At 48.9% G+C, this 17623-nt stretch overlaps 2 protein-coding genes across 2 annotated transcripts in view; one reads left to right on the top strand and one right to left on the bottom strand.

The window, feature by feature from the left end:
* LOC131212466 (protein boule) overlaps window positions 1-12520 on the bottom strand; it is a 30166-nt gene extending 17646 nt beyond the window's left edge. The window contains exon 1 of the mRNA XM_058206343.1: window positions 12483-12520. The gene's annotated coding sequence lies outside the window, so the exon portion shown is untranslated. The remainder of the gene's footprint in view (window positions 1-12482) is intronic.
* A 932-nt stretch (window positions 12521-13452) lies between these two features.
* Window positions 13453-16371, top strand: LOC131216766 (RNA-binding protein 45-like). The gene is given in 6 exon segments (XM_058211342.1): window positions 13453-13657; window positions 13923-14765; window positions 14832-15059; window positions 15062-15402; window positions 15467-15595; window positions 16270-16371. Coding segments are annotated over 5 exon segments (1692 nt in total). The 3' UTR covers window positions 15542-15595; window positions 16270-16371.
* The last annotated feature ends 1252 nt before the right edge of the window (window positions 16372-17623 follow it).

Here is a 17623-nt window from a genome sequence, read left to right on the forward strand (position 1 = left end):
ATCGTAGATCAATTATCGATGTGTGTGTGCGTTGCCGATATCATCCATGCGTGTGATTGATTGAGGTCACCGCTTTAAGATCAAATGCAACGGGGTAGATTAGCACCTTTCCGCAAAACCTTGATTGCCATCCTGTGGATCTTTTCAAATAAAAGAATGAAAAATGATGCCTTCGCAGAAAAACCTATAAGCCTATCGATCTGCTGTTTGAGGCGTTTCCGTTTACTATCCGTCGACATACTCGCACACACATGCATTAGCGATACGAGCCGATCGCGGCGTGTTTTCTTCCGTCGCGCTCATCCAATCTCTATGCGCCAGCAGAAAGCCCGGCCGGCCGCGTCCGGTTCAAGGTATCTTCGCGCACCAAAAACCGGATCAATCCGCGGCCGACAGGCTCTACTGTGTGAGAGGTGAAATTTTGCCGCTAACGTTTCACGTTGGCCGCGGCGGTCGCAGATCGTCGTCGGTCCGTCTGCTTCCGCCGTCAATTCTCACGCGATCCACGGTTTGGCTTGGTGACTTTGTCTCCTGAGCTGATAGTGAGCAAACCCCCCCACAAGCAGGACACGTCAGCCGGTTGAATGGTTCTCTAACCTTTACCCGTTAATTGATTTATTTACTTGAATCATTCGAACTAAATAAATGAAAAAATTCGTACCAATGGCATTTCATTTTAAGTGGACACGTGTTTGCGACATTTAAATTAACGATTACAGGACCAATTATGTTCATTGGGCACAAAAAAAGGAAACTTTACCAGCGACCTCGCGACTACTACGCGCCACCATTGTGTGACATAAATTACATGAATTATTTCTTATCTTAGCTCCCGCCAGTCTTCCGGTTCCGCGGATCCGGATACGTTTTATCAGGAAAAACCTTTGTGGGCAGCAAAAGGTTACGCAAAAGCCCGTGCGCAAGCAAATCTCTTTCTTCTACGATGACGAATGGGATGAAGTTGTAATAATGAAGGAGAAGTTTTGAAACCGGCCATCCGTTTCCGGTTCGCAACCGGGCACGCGCAGCGCAATGTCCGACCCGACTGTGAAGCCTCATCCTTACACCGCCGATGGATTCGCGATCGGAACGCGGTATGTGTTTCAAAAATTGCGTGTGACAAACCAACCTTTTCGCCAGAAGCAAGAAAACAAAACGCTCGACGGAAATTTATGAACGCACGCAATAAAAATATGCTCTCTCTCTTTGCTACACATCGCACCCGCTTCTAACCGGAATTGTTTTAAGGCACATTATTAATCCCCGATCCCGCGCGAGAGGGCAAAAATAACTTTCAAGTCTCGAGCAATTTTGCAAGAAGCGAAAGAGATGAAACGGCCGAAAGGAAGTGTCGGTGATTGATACTGACACAGAAAATGAAAAGCGAAAACGCGTCGAAAAGGATTTTTTTCGTCCCACATCATCCTGTGGGCCGCCGGGCCCGTTGTTGGAAAAGGGAAATTTAAGAAAAATGCCCCGAGACGGAAAACATTCATCAGAACAAGAAGAAAGGCCTTTCTTCGCTCCCCGGGCCGGATCACGGTTGGCGGATCCGAGAACGTTTCGAAATTGAATTTCCGAATTGCAATTGCAGGGAAAATCCGCTGCTCAAAGTGACGGACTCTCCTCTGCTACCTTTTTTTCCGTCGTCGTCATCGTCGCTCGTTGCAGTTGGATAATGGTGCGCGCAATGTCTGCTGGTGAATTTTCACCGTTTGGCTTCACTAACAAGAAATGGACCAAGAAGAGAACCAACTTTGTCACTTGCTCGACGCGCAACAACAAGTGGTGCGCCAGCGGGCGGCACCGGTGATGGGTGGAAATAATGTAGAAAGAAAATCAGAAATTTTAAAAAAAAAACCCTACTGTTCCCAAGAGGACAGCATCCCCCGCGCTGCCGAGGACCCACCGTTTGATAATAAACGCTGTTTGAATTAATTTAAGAACCGTTTGGCGCGTTGGTTCTAGATGGGGCGCGATCGTTGTCCGGCGACGTTGTGTGTATTTGTGGTTTGTAAGTGTTTGTGTATGTGAGTGCAGGCTGGCCTCGAGAATGTTGTGGATTAATTTTTTGCACTTCATCTTCTGCAGCGCAATGAACGTTTCTGAGCCGCCTTTCGTCACCTTTCACACGGCCGGTCCGAACAACTCTCGCGTCGTCCATCGGGGGCACGATAGCGAAGGTTTTGTGATTCTCGCAACAACTCATTGTGTAGCAAAAACCCGCTACGGGATTTGCACGAAAGACTATTTTTAATTGTCGTCAAATGGAAAACGCGATCCTCCGTGTGTTGTGATTCCGCCAAACAGCACGATGGACACACGTCTGTCGAACGGGTTTGCTTCTTTGAGGATTTCATTATATGCCTCTCACGCTGCATTGACATTGTTTCTTCATTTATAAGACATAAAAAAATTAAACATTTCTAATTTTATGAGCCAATCATGATGATGGTAGCCATTGCCAATGACATTGTTATCTACAGGATCGCTGTTTAATTTTTCAACACACCAAGGCTCGCCATAAAAGATATCCCTACGCTTCACTATTTGCCCATCCATTCATACATTAAAAAGAATTGTTTAATCTTTATTTTTATATGCTTTCATCCGCAGACCTTTTTCCTTTAATCCTCGGAAAATTAAGTGTCTTAAGCCTAAGCAGCACAACATACGAATTGGTGCCATTTCGCAAATTAGAAAAGAAGTTGTAGGGACAAAAGTTTTAGCCCCGCGCTGTCCCAGAAGATGATCCTTTCCTCGAAATTACATCGAAACTATATGGAATGGGTGGAAAAACAAACTCCCAAGAGATCTTGGGCCACTAATCTCGAGCAGTCCGGATCCCGTTGCCACCGAAGGAAAAGTAAGCAAGCCTTTAAATAATCTAACCCATTACGGATAATCTCAAAATACCGAAACTTTATCAACAGTGTAGCGTGGCGCAAAAAAAGGGAACGAGCCCAAAGCCGGGGTTCCGTATCATCTTACGGAATCTTTCCCGGCTCGGCCACAGAAGACCCTTTAATCCCTGTGCAAGACAATCCATCAACTGCGGCGGCGAATTAGATGCCTAAATCTAATTACCCGAAACAGTCTCCGTCGTCGGCGCTGCCGGGCTGCCACTGGCAGGAGTTTCCGCTTCGGTGCGTCGGGACAGTGGAGCTACTCTAACTCTAGATTCTGCTACTAATAGAGCGCAGTATTTGGATGGAAACCGTGGTTCGTTCGTCGGTGGTACGACAGATTACCATTATCGTACGTCCGCACGCACGATAAGATATGCTGTGGTCGGTTATTGTTGTGTGGGTTACCGAACAGCAACCCCTTGATAACGGCACGAAGAAACGTCCTCCAAGGAGTGTGCATGTTCTCCAAAAACGATTTACAATGTTATCGGTTGCTGTTGCAAGAAAAATGCGCTCGCTTGGCTATTGGAATATATCGGATATACTCCATCAGCAACAGAGGAGAGACCATCGACCGGACCGGAAATGATCCCGAGAAGTTCATGCGCCCAGACGACGGATAACTCAGGCACAACCCACCACCCGGACCAGGCCCGATTGATGATGGAAATCGAACAGTGGAACAGTGTGTCGTTGTCACTCGTGTCACTCGCTTGGCCAGTATCCGCATCCGGCGTAACACGCTGCTCCTGAGAGCCCGAAATCTTTACCGATTGAGCAAATATCGATTTGACGAAGCTCGACGGTCTCGCGTTTGCGGTTGGCGAACAGGCCCGAGTTCCTGGAAGCCGGACACAGCCGCCACGGCTCTGCCAGGGAGAGAATAATGTAGGTTATGTTCTTTTCGCTGGGCTCGCTGGTTTGGGGTTCTAGGATAATTTCCGACATCCATCCGGCGTGGTCACGGTGGAGCAAAACAGTTACACAATAACTCCGTATCGCAGGGGACCCTATTTGGGTTCTCTCGCTCTCGTACTTTCATTTCTCTTGCTCTCGTGACAATCTCTAATGGGGCGTTCCAGAGTGCACCTTGCTTGAAGGCATGGTCGGGAACGTTTCGATTCGAACCATTGGTTCTCCAAAAGTAGAACTGGTTAAATCGCTACAAGTTTAACCGAAGCTCCAACAATGCACACTTTACAACAACCGGAACAAGTATTCGTGTTGCCGGATGATGAGTCTCGAAACCATTTGAAAGTCAAATGACCAACGTGTAATAATATCCTTAGCCTTCCTCCGTCTGTGCGACCTCCAGAGAGACCAAAATTCTAATTTATTTGCATTCAATTTGATTAAAGTTGAACTCAGGAGAAAAGTTGACTTAATTGTTAGCAAACGGTTCCGCCGCCACCGCAACGTGTGGCGAACGATAATTGCATAAAATGCATAACTTTACATAATGCACCAGACAACGACGAGGACTAGGACGACGCCGAGGCTTGCTCGGGTGCCGTGCCGTCGTCCTGGACGAGCAGCTCCCGGAGAGAAACTTTACTTATCACAGCTTAATGTAATGTGGTATGTTAACCTTTCACCTTCCGGCCGAGATGGGGGAGGGAGTCGAGAAGTCTGAATTTGGTCGGCCAGAAAGAATAATGCACCCGGCAACGAGCAATTCGCTCCATTTCGGAGAAGGAATTTCAATATTGGGGAACTGCGATCTGCAAGTTTTCGCATAGTTTTCTGAGCTGCAAACGGCAAAAGTCGGTTTCCTCCGGGGGCGGCCGCACGATAGGCCATTATTGCATTGCAAATCAAATGAAATCTCTCCCCGAATGTGTTCTTGCGACGCTTGGCGAAGCTTTTGGCGAAAAAGAACTGGCGGAACTACAGACCATGCCACACGGAGGTGGAATCGCAGGTGGCATTCGCGTGGTGAAAGCCACAAAAGCGCCAGAGGATCCGCCGTTTCGCGCGGCCTTCCTGTTCGCGCCGGTGGTAGTCAGCAGCACATGGCCCTTGCCGTCTATTGCTCCTGCATTTTCCCCTCCCCCGATTGAGGTTGAGGAACTCGCTTCGGTGAACCCTCTCTCTCAAAAGCCACGGAGCATCTCAGGCGCGCAAGAGCCGTGCCAGCGATGAACCTCTGGCGTTCATGGCCGCAAGACCGCGAGAGTTACGAAACACAGTAATTGGGCTGTGTGGGTTCACGCTACTACGCCACCCAGCACAGCCACCCTGCACACGTGCAGCCGTTTCACGGGCCAACAAAAAAAACAGAATGATTTCGATTATTTACGCATCATTCCCAGAAGCGGTCCGTGCAGCAGCAGCAACCGTGCTTAGGTAACCGCTCGAAAGTGGCAACGAAATAAACCAACAAGTCCCACCCAACCCAGGAAATTAACTGGCGCGCTCTCCACGCGAGTGCGACTCCCATCGCTTGATCCTCCTCCCATCAGATCGAAGATCCTGCCGCTGTCACGGTGCTCATCACTCGGTCACCAGTCATCAAACGGCCGTCGAAAAAACGATTGTCTCATCCGCGGTGTCGTCGTAATCATCCCGCGCGCCGACGACACTATCATTCCGCACGGTCCTCACCGTCGATTCTCTCTCTCTCTCGCTCTCTCCTGGTGTGCGCTGGGTTATGGCTAATTTCATTTTTAAAAATAGGTGCTGCTGCTTTGGCGGCGATTCGCTTGTTTTCGGGTGACAAAAAACTGCACACAACAGCACGGGAAGATGATGCCAGGGGGGCCGGGGGCCGTGCAGCGAGCGTGGATGTCTTTTTCTGTCCTTTGCTTGCCTTCTTTCCCGGTCTCTCTGCATCTGTCATCAGAGCTACAAAACGCGGAAGACGATGGCGGCACGCGGGCACGGATGCGTAGCAAAGCAGTGTTTCGGGCCAAAGGAAGTGGACGGAAACTCGGCACGACGGCACATACACGATAACAAGACATCAAGACATGATGGTGGTGTTTGATGAAACAAAAAGGGGGTAGGAAAAACCAAACCCCCAGTAGGCCAGTTCAAGGAGTGGACTCTAGCCGCTTCAGTTGTTGGGAGCGGTCTGCGTTTCAAAACTACGTGGTGGTCACCACTTAAGTAGCGCGATTCTGGTAATCAATTTCTGTCGCTGGCGCAACTCTTGACACGGCCCGAAGAAGTCAGAGGTCTGCCTAGAGGAAATGAGTGCTAATGTTACGAAAATGGAAAAGAATATTTGGCATTCTTACGGCGGTGCTCATTATTATCGCATTAGTGTGTAGGCCCGTGACAACCGGGGGCTACTTTGCCGCTTTCGGGTACGGCATCTCGATAAGACGGAGTTTTCTTGTAGCATTGTTTTCGCTTGTATGCGTTGTAACATCTACTTCTATTTTTTGGATAGGATCTGCCCGATTACAGCACACTTGGATCTTGCTTCCGATAAATGTGGAGCACTGACGTCAGCCAAAGCTTTGGCTGTTTGCTGATAGTTCGAAGCGAGATTTCTCAAATAAATATAAAAGACCCCAATTTACTATGTGGTCTTTGCACTACAATTTCTTCAGCCTCAAACAGACAGAACGATAATTCGTCTTGATTTTTCGCACTCACATCAGGGTTCGAGTTGACAATGGAATCGACGACTATTGACAACATCCCCCCCGGGGTGATAAGACGACTTTGATTCCGCTAATTATTCATGATTGCTCTCCTGCATCATTGTGTTGCTTATCATGTACCCCCCATAAATAGATGACATAACGTCGAAGCTGTCGCTCATTTTGTCGCCTCCCGGGGCGATACTACTGCTGACCACTTTCCCGCCCCAAAAAAGCACCGTTTTGTGGGCTGAAAACGCCTTCTTCCCACCGAAGGGTTAGAAGCAGCGGACCCGGTCCCGCATTTTCGCAGACCGAAACCGAATTACAATTCGCGCGCTCCGCTCATTTCTGATTCATTTCCCTCGCGGGTTGACCACCGGGGGGCCAGCAGCGGGGCGGCCCGCAGCCTACCTGCCTGCCCGTTCGTAATGTTTCCAAGCCATCCTCAGGCAAGTAGTGCCCGAAATATGTATGGATGGTTCCCTCCGAAAGCAATTTCCCTCGGCGAGTTGGTTGGTGGCAATAAAGTGCACATGGTGCCTCGCCGCGTACACGCTCGAAGTGCAATTGTGTACACGCACGCACACATACACAGCGTCACGCACGCGAACTTAGCAGGTTGGTGACAGAGGCAACCTGCCGTGTATACACCAGGAACAGTAGCAGCAGCGCGGTGGTCGAGCCGCGCCGCGGCATGCCGGCACTTCCATTAAAATTGCTCACCAAACCCCGCGTACCCCGCGGACTCTAGTGGCGGACGGAAGAAGACGGAACCCGGGGCCGAAAACCGACGGGCACAACACACAAACAAACGGTCCGTGAAAAACAAGAAATGAACCAACAAAACTCTCACCGTCAGAGGTTGCAGGGGGAGGGCACAGGAGAGGCAGGCGGCAGAGATTTTAGTGGACACACCAACACACTCGCGGGGCGCCGTTTGTGTTGTGTGCGGCCGAGGGGCTCTCGAGGTTTCAGCTACGCGCGCCGCGCGTCTGTTCTTTCTTTTTACTCTTCACCACGCCGTGGCACTCCTTCGCTGCACTTGTTCACTTTCACCTTAGGAAGAAATGGGAAGAGCAGACACACGAGGGGGGGTAAAGGAATCGCGAATCGACCACCTATTTGTTGTTTGCGCGGATGGCGACGACTACTGCGACTGCTACTACTACTACTTGATAACTTTAACGCGTTTTTCGATTCTGACAGCCTCAAGGCAGCAGGGGCACATGTGGGGCTTTGATCGCTTCCCGTCTTTGCACGTTGCCTCCTCGCCGTAAACAATCGCCAGCGGAGCGGACCGATTCACCACCCACCTGTGTGTTGCAGTGTGTGCCTATCACCAGAGACACTAATAGTGAAGAGCCCACGCACGCACGTTAGCGCAATCAATGAACCTTCTCACAGCCTCAGCACGAACCACGGACGCGCAGCATTTCACGCTTTTGCACGCAAGAAACCCCCGCGCAGAACCGAGACCGCAGCACCCACCCGAAGGCTTTGGGGTAGTAATTTGTCACCCAACACAACACTACACCACACGTAACGCGCACGCACGTACACACACTGGCGCTTTTAAGTACCCCCACCCGCACGCCACACGCCGTCGTGAGAGATTGGTGCGGTGTAGGTGCAAAAAAACAACACACACAAAAACTGTGACTTGAAGCCGAGGACACACCACACAGAGCACTTCTGCGCTCGGACACGAACAATACGCGTTCGCTACAATGGCACACTGAGTACTGGCAGGAGCGAGATTCGCAGCGCAGCGCCCGACCGGACCCGGAGCGTGCCTCGATTGCGATGAACTTCACGATGCGGGTCGTGCGATTCGTGACAGACCCGCCGATTCTCTCTCACGGGGTGGCTCACGCTCTTCGGCACTTTACTCCGTCGTTAGGTGCCATCTCATCGCTTGCCTTGATTTGCTCGTCTAATCTCGCATCTAACATTTCATCTCTCACACCGCGCACGACTTCGTGCTGCTCTCGCAGCATCATCTCAGACGAGAGAGTCATCTGAAGGTCTCCAGGCTGGAACTGGGCAAGGGTCTATACTAGTGTGTTCCAGAGGCACAAAAACAGGGACCAACGAAAGTTTAGCAACGGCATTCGGCACTAATGGAACCGCGGTTGAAACGTGTAATCTCAGCCAGCGTTTATAGCGCAACGATTAAAAAGAAATTTGGGAGGTGTTTATCGCCACACACTTGACAGGAGTAAGGGTTGCAGCAAGGCATTGAAATGACCACACGATGAGGGATAAGTGCTGCCTAATGCCACTTGCACTGAATGTTTCAAAAAAGGCTCCCGGGATCATAACATCGCAAACAAGTTTGGTAGCAAGAGAAGGAACAGAATCGGGATATAACTTTGCCGGGAGTCAGAAAATGTCAAACGCGTTTACTCATAAATTCTTCGAAGAGGACGATTATTTTCGTCCCTCCACATTCCAGAATAGAGGTGTTCCACTTTACAGCGCACCTTCTTCATGTATGGCATCGGCGTGGGATGGCCAGTATAGCTCCATTGCATCTGTAACAGTGGCCCCCGTGTAGTTGCTTCGTAACAGTGCGCTGTGACTCAACTACTACTCTATCGCTACTAAAAAGGTCTTCGACGACAGCGGTCGCGGCCAGCACGAACTGGGTCACACTCTGCCGCACTGTTGACAAAGCGCGCTACTACACTTTTGGAAGAGTACATTTTTGCGTTGGTTGCACCCAATATGCACGTCGGATAAATGCATTAATTACTGGATACTTGAGAGCGTGCGTTAGAGAATATGAAATCGCGGGAATTTACAATTAATCGAATGGTGGCAATGGGATCAGAATGAGCTTTTCGTACATTTTTGACACTGCCGAACTTGTGCTTTCATTGCATCGTCATCGGCTCTTTGTTTATCGTACATGCGAAATTGCTTTCTAGTGTGCATCAAAATGTTGATTATGCTGAGGCATCCGGCACGCAACATACCAGGGTCTAACCTACGCGCATTTCGATTTACGATCTCGACACTAATATGACGGCTTTTCACAAATGAATTTAAATTGCTCTACCATCAACGGGCACTTTTGGGGCCGGCCACCACCACCAACACATCATCATTGTTATCGATCGATCGATTCGCGGCCAACTTTCTTGGCACGTGCAAATTGTGGCGTGCACCACAAAACTCATCACGAAACAAGTTTCCCCGCGATGGAAGAGCGTGTCTCTCGCTCTAGCTCGGCCGGATAGGACATTGGGAAACACATTTTACGACTGTCCGATTCCGTTTCACAAAAAAACAACGACTAATTTTAACCCAATAAATAGAAACCAAAGGCTCTATAGGTGGTGTTTGAATGTGTTCTCGGGAAAGACGATGGAAAATTTCTACCATCTTTAGGGCAGGCGCAAACTTCAATTGGAAGCCAATTAGTTGTTCACCTATTATCTGAACGGACAGCGAGACTTATTATGAACCAACACGGCACTTTTGGCTATTTCTGCAGAACAATGCTGCAATTTTTATGGTCGCAAAAACTAGAATCCCTTCCATCCCTATTTGTGTCAAGGGCCGGCAGGACCGGCAGACACCCAAACGGAGAACTTTCGTTCCCCTGTTTTCTGGTACCGAAATTGCAACCTGGAATGGCCTTACGGTTGGGAACCCTCTTTTGCATAATCACCTTCCGATGCACTTCTTGCTTCGCTTCTGAGCAAGGCGCGATTCGTGGAACGATACGGTGTTGCATACGGCGATACGGTGCTCCCCCCCGAAAACGGTCAATTTGTTTCTTTCTGTTCTGCTGTCTAGCACAAATCGAGCACACACTGTGTGCAATGATTGGAAGAGAACCAAAATCTGCGCCATTCGCCTTCCATGAAGAAAGGGGATCATTAGAGAGGTGGTTTCGAATTTTGGGCGTCCAACAGAGCACGGGAAGTGGTGGTGTTGTTGCAAACAATGATCTATGCTTTTTGCTTCCGATGCACCTTTAAAAGAGTGTCGTGAAAAAGGTGCATTTGCACAAGGCTGGCGATTCCGCCGGAGCCGCCATAAATACCAAACAAACAAACCGGAAGTATAATTGACCAAAAGATGCCCGCAAAAGTGAGCCAGAGAGGGAGAGACAGCTCGATGGGCTCGATCCTGTGCTCAAAAGCTGGGAAGGTTCAACTTTCTGGGGTGTTGTTTAAAGTTGTTTACTTTCCCGGCGCACGTTTGGATTTGGAAAACTTTGTTTGCGAATTCGCCTCTTATCCACACTCACAGGCTCAAAGGGGTAAACCCCTTTTCCTTATCATCTCGCTCCGTCTGTGCTTCGGGCACCGGATCTTCATTCCTTTCTTTCTACTTCGAAGGGATTGTTTGCACCGTTGCGGATTCGCACATATTAAAGCACTGAAAATACAGCCACGGAAGTGAATTCTGCTGACCGGACCCAGAAAGGGTGCAGAAGCAGTACATTGAATATAGGAAAATACTCACACCGGAAGTGCTACAAAGAACGCTGAGATGTCGTCAGTAGTACGCAGCCACTAGCATCGATACGGAAGTAGTATGAATCGAACATTCATCAAAGCAGTCGAACACACACATACACGAACTTCGCACGTAACACGATGCTCTGTCTACTAGAAGGATCCCCAAACAGGGCACAGATTTTAAATGGAAGACCTAACGGCAAATTGCAGACCGCAGCCACACTCTAGATTCGGAACACTTAACACCACACGCGGTCACCAGAATGCCTTTGGCTAGTGAAATAGCGACAAAAAAGGGACAAAATTAGTAGGAAACACACACATGCAGACATCGCGTTCCGGAGCTGCACCTGGCACCAGAGCCTGCTGTGTGGTTGCGGAATTTAATCTCCGTTTCGGGGCTGTTCCTTGAACCATCCATCCAAAATGTTTGCATGCTTTTTTGAGTAACACTTTTCACCAGCTACGGTTCGGGAAAAGGCAAGCACATCGCACCACGGAAAGCCTCACGGTGCCCCATTTCTCGGTAGTGGGATCGGAGAAAAAGGAAACAAATGGCTATCGCACGGAAGCGGACAACGGCTTGAACGCACACCAACACATTCACACACATTACTGCACAACGATGTGGGAAGAGCTAAACGTAACAACTAGGAAAAACCATGCGGGCTTTTTTCCTTTCACATGAGTTTGAAAAATGTGTTCTGGCGTTCCTTGCTCCTTGCCGCAGCATTTGCACTCCCTGTTCTAGTGTGCCTTCCTGAGAATCCCACGGTGCGTGAATTTGGATGAACACTGCGTGCGGCACTTCTTGAGAGGTCCAGATCGGAGAGAGAGAAAGCTGATCGATGCGTTCACTGCGGACCAGTTGTAGTTCACTTTTCACTTGTAGCCAGTTCATTTCATATAAATGGTAGATTTCATATAAATGGGAGATTTCATATAAATGGTAGATTTCATATAAATGGTAGATTTCATATAAATGGGAGATTTCATATAAATGGGAGATTTCATATAAATGGGAGATTTCATATAAATGGGAGGGGAGCCAGTCTGTACGCATAATTCTATTGCGGAGACGACAGACATTCCAGCCACATACACGGCGGCAAGGCGCTCGGTTAAGGGCTTTGCACAAATGCGCGAAGAACAACCACCGTCCCTATATTTTCTATGGCACAGTTCCCACTCGGACTCCACGCGATTTTCCACTATCTTTACCGATTCGACGGCGACGACGACGACGATGTTGGTGGAAGATTTGGGACTGAAAATTTCCACCCTAATCAGATCGAACGGTTTCGCAGCAAGCTCTCTCTTACAGCTGACAGTTACGATTTGATATGAATACTTTAACCACAAACACGTAAAATTCGACGGGCATTACCTATCTCTCTCACACGCGCGCACTTAATCGCACTTGGACATCGGAAAATGTTTACGTCAAAGTTAAAGCGCGTTGGAACTGCTAACTAAATAAGTAAGTTATTTCGGTGTGAACTTACATCAAATAGTAGGCTTCCTCGCGACGCAACCACAAGCTTTTTGTTTGTGAAATAACTCTTTCTCTGACAACTGCAATTTCTGTTCCTCTGTTTCTATGTTTCTATGTTTCTACGTTCCTGTTTCCTCGTTTCGCTCTCTCGTTTGCTCTGCGTTCCCGATCTCTGTTTTTTCTCGTTTCGGCCTCTTTTCTATCAGATTGGCCAGCGAGCGAGGAGAACAGAGGCCGCAAAAGAGAGAAACATAGCGCAGAGTATGACCGAGACTTTTGTGAAATCTTTCTTATCAAAAGTGCACCTTCTTTTATTATCTTATCAGCAAATTGTTGAGGAAAGCTGTATTTAAATGGTGCAAACGTCGTAATGGATTGTTACCTACGAAAATGATTCGGTTCTACATTTATTATTAAAGCGCCCACCATCGGGCCTATTGTTTACACTCTCTCAGCTGATTTTAGCCATTTTTTTTCTTAGCAAATTTACCCGCTGAAAATTCAGCTGTCTATCCTTTTGGCCGACGGTGGAAAATGTGAACAGCAATTGCTTCCTGTGTGGCGGCAGCATGTTGTAGAAGAAAAAGAAGCATGCAACGAAGCACGGCGAGCTAGTTTTTCGATAAACGGTGTTTTGAATCCCAATTTTGTACTACAAATTGGCCATCATGCCCACCACTGTAGCTGTCAACGATTTTGTTGACAATGTCAGATCGCGAAAAGGCGCTCAGTGAGTGCCCTCAGCGCGCTGTGTGTAATCGAGATCGGAGTAAGCTGTGTGTAGTTTTTGTGCTGTCCGCCCGAAATCGCGTCCTGTTTGGTCTTGTCCGTTTTTCGTTTTCGTTCGAAGTATTTCCCGTGTCTGATTCCGTGCCGCGTGTGTGTTGTGATACGTTAAATAGCTTATCGGTTGCGAAATACCTTCGTGCAACTATCCTAGGAACGCCAAGCGTCGAGACGACGACGCACCGAAAACAGCCATGGCTGACCGTCGATCGGGCGGCTCCTCGAGCCGCAACAATTTCAACGATGAAAAAAGTCCTGCCGACATTCCGCCGATGTCGCGATTGTTTATCATTTGCAGTAAGAGCGTGACCGAGGAGAATCTGCGCGAACACTTTGAAAAGTTTGGCGACATCGAAGAAATATGGATCGTTAAGGATCGCACGACGGGTGAAGGGAAAGGTACGCGAGTCTCATTCCCGCATCGGACGGGATTTATGCTGCAATATGCTTCGTTCTTTGGTGAACGACGATTCACGGTTGTCATGTGACGTTGCCGAGGAGGAGGTGGCGCGGATGTGGAAGGACAGCTGCTGCGACCAGGCTGTTGCAGCTTTCTTTGGCATTTGCCCGTTTGGTGTACTCTTTCGCTCGTAGCGTATAATCGTATCCGTTTTTTTCTCGCTCTTTCCCCCTTTCTGCACCCCGTTCACTCGCACGGTTCAAGGTGTTGCATACATCAAGTACGCGAAAACGTCCGATGCTGCGCGGGCTCTCGAGGAAATGAATGGGAAATGTGTGGGCGACAATAATACGCGCCCGATCAAGGTGCTGGTCGCGGCCAACCGGCAGCAAGGGTCGCGGAAGCAGACGGAAAACGAGGAAGAAAAGTATCTGCGATTGTTCGTGATCATTCCAAAGGATATGACGGAGGAGGCGCTCCGGGAAGAGTTTGGCAAGTACGGCACGGTCGACTTGGTCACTATAATCCGCGACAAAGTCACCAAGGAGGGTAAAGGGTTTGCGTACGTCAAGTTTGGACGCTTCTTGCACGCTGCCCAAGCGTTCGAGGGCTGCGACGCCAAGTATAAGGCCGTCTTTGCAGAACCCAAGCCCCCGCGCAATGCATCGGTTTCGTCGAACGAAAACTTTGGTGGTGGCGGAGGTGGTGGTACCGGCGGTGGTGGCGGCGGCGGAGGTGTTGGAGGTTTCGTCGGTGGAGGTGGAAGCTTCGGAAGCGGAGGAACAAACAATACTGGCAACGGGTTCGTCGACGATCGCCGATCAGGGGTCGCTGCCGGAACTGGTGCGATGCTGGGTTTTGCGGCGATGGGTAACGCCGGTAACGATGGACGTCGCACTCTGTCCAGTGTGGGAGGTGATCGGCGAGGTGGAACGACGGATTTCGGTGCCTTCAGTGGGTACAGTGGATCGAATAGTGGAATGGTGGCCAATGCGAACGAAACGACCCTCACAGTCCTGTGCAGCCCGGTGCTGAATCAAGATCAACTATGGCGTCTTTTCGACATTATTCCCGGACTGGACTATTGTCAGATTAACAATGATTTCAGTAAGTCGAGCCACTGTTTCCACGATTGATAGCGATAGGTTTTCACGAGAAATCGTTTCCCTGCAGATAATCGTAACGTGACGGCGACGGTTGTGTACAATAATGGCCAGTCGGCAATGTATGCTCGCGATAAGATCCACGGACTCGAGTACCCGCCCGGCGAAAGGTTGATCATCCGGCTTGGGCATGAAACCGTCAGCAGTATGGGCGGTAGTGGCGGTGTTGGCGTTGTTGGTGGAGGTGCTGGCGCTAACAACAGCAACCCAATCGATCCGTTCAACGGTGCAGCGAACGGTACGTTGTACAGGACATAACAAGTTTCTCAATAACGGATATCTTTCTTCATCGCAAACCTTTTGCAGATCGTGATGCCGCGTTCTGCAGCGTTCCACTGCCACCACCGCTGCCGATGGCCAATGCGAATGCCGAGGTCGCTCAACGCTGTTTTATCGTTTGCATTCCGAAGGCACTTCCAACGAGTGTTCTGAAGCAAACGTTCTGTCGGTTCGGGGACCTGATCGATGTGTATCTGCTGCCGAACAAGAACTGCGGTTACGCCAAGTACGCATCGGAAGAGTCGGCCAAGAAAGCGATCAAGCAGCTACACGGTGCCGAAATACTGAACGTTCGCTTGAAGGTGAAACCATCGACGTGGCGAGAATGGTTTTTGTTTCACTGATAGAACATATTTTTCTTTGTAGGTCCTTGAAGCGGAAGAACCAAGCAATGATCGGCGGAAACGTATGCGCCATGATGAGCGACTAGAGAACGAGTAACGGGCCTGGTCCTCCGATTGTGCCTCTCTCGATCCCCGTTTTCTGCTTCCGGTGGTAAGTATGAGTTGTTTACTGTCACTGACTAAAGCCATTAGTTTATTAACTTTACACCATGTGATGGATATGCGTGGATCGAGGAAGAAACGAGAACAAACAAACACAAACATCATACATGCAATAGTTTATCATGTGGCTAACATAGTCTATAGTTTGTAGAAGCTTCATCAGTCTTCTTAACGTTCATGTTTTTTCTTTAATGCTTGAACCTATGTGCATTTTATTCCTGTCGCTGTTAGTGGAAGGGTTGTTTTGTTAAACAACAATCCTTTAACTACAATTTCTGGTGGGTGGCTTAGATCTTTTTCATGGTGACAATGTTGATAACAAAGGTATTCGTGCGACAGTAGTGTGAGACAAAGAAAATGTTAGCTTGCTAACAATCTACGTGTAACTGGAACAGCAATCACTTTGGAAACACCCTAATGATATTGTCTTTGTTTGTTCCCATAACACGTCATGAACCCTTCAAAGGATAGCCGGACGGGCAGCGTTTCAGTATTTCGATTTTTGCTTGCTCTTTTTCGCCTTCCTTATCCTCGATGCATCAGTGTGCTGGTTTGCTTTCCGTTCTGTCCGTAGTGCACACCTTAAGCATTTTAGTAGCGTTCCTTTGTACCGTTATCCGAGCTGACCTTTTGTAACACACTAAACTAATTTGTTTTCCACAGAATTCATAAACTACTTTATAACGCAAGAGACGTAATGAACGATAAAAACAAACAAACAAACCCCGTACAGAGAACGTTTGAGCTACCACCTACCGAACCAACCGAACGATAACGATCACGAAACCAACCGCACTTTTACTACATGAAAAAAAAACAAAGCACTTTGAAGGAACTCGTACTCTACACGGTACCATCCGCTTACTCTTGAATCAGAGAAACTGTGCACCGCTCTGTTCTGCGTCCGCAGAAAACGAACCCAGCGAAGGAAGGGAACGACGGACAGAGCAATGTGGAAGGTGGCCACTACGTACACACACCCCTACCGTACGATGACGAAGTGATCTCGAGACGATGGTTACCGCTCCACTGCCGTGTGCTCGCTACCCGCCACGCTATGTGTCACACTCTGTCTCCTGCTCTCCAATATCCTTCCACTCACACTCTATCCCTGCCTCTGTTTCTTCTTTGCTACTGGACGGATTGACCTGTTCTCGTCCTGAAATCCTGTTCGAACTCTACCGGACGCCTCCTCCTTTTGAACCGAACACCGAACGGGACCGATCTACGAAAATGGACCACCAACGATGTGACGTGAAGAACGAAATCGAACTCAACTGACGTCTCACATGCCGTCTATCATCTGTCGCCATACAATATTCATCACCAGCATCCAATACCAATCGGTTCATTTGCGCATTTGTTCCACATTCCCTGCCATACCTAGTTCGCCACGGCGGATGATGGATGGCGTGTGGTGCGGTGGTGCTGTTGTTACGTTATGTGAACACATTTCGCTTGGATCGCTTTTAAGGCCGGCGGACGGCGGCTTGTGTGTTTCAGCGCTTCACTGTTTATATGCCTATACTGTACACCGCGGGGACACTGGACTCCGACGACCGACAGCGACCGAAACGGAAGAACATCAGAATACTACACTCGAAGCGCACGCCAGCTGAAGCGACCAAGACAAACAGAACAGTGGAGTGCAGATAAAACAAAACTGATAAAAGCAATACGATACGGTTAGATGAAGCTGAGCAGGGGTTGTAAATGAAGAGTCGGAAGATACAGAACACGGAAGCAGAAGAGAATCGAACGGAAAACACTATAAACAGAACAACGTACGTGGACGTACATCATCCGGCACGAATCACTACAGTGACTATTAGAGTATACAGTAGGAGGACATTTACGGTACAGATTCGATGGGTTTGATTGTTAGAGACGTGGCAAATAACAACACGATCACACGCCATTACATCAATATCATTTGAAGCAAGAGTAAGCGAACTTCGTCAGTAACGTGCGAGCGAATGGACGACAACCAGGAGAACTGCACACACACATTGACCAG

The sequence above is a fragment of the Anopheles bellator genome, chromosome 1 (assembly GCF_943735745.2).
Source record: "Anopheles bellator chromosome 1, idAnoBellAS_SP24_06.2, whole genome shotgun sequence".
Lineage (NCBI taxonomy): Eukaryota > Metazoa > Arthropoda > Insecta > Diptera > Culicidae > Anopheles > Anopheles bellator.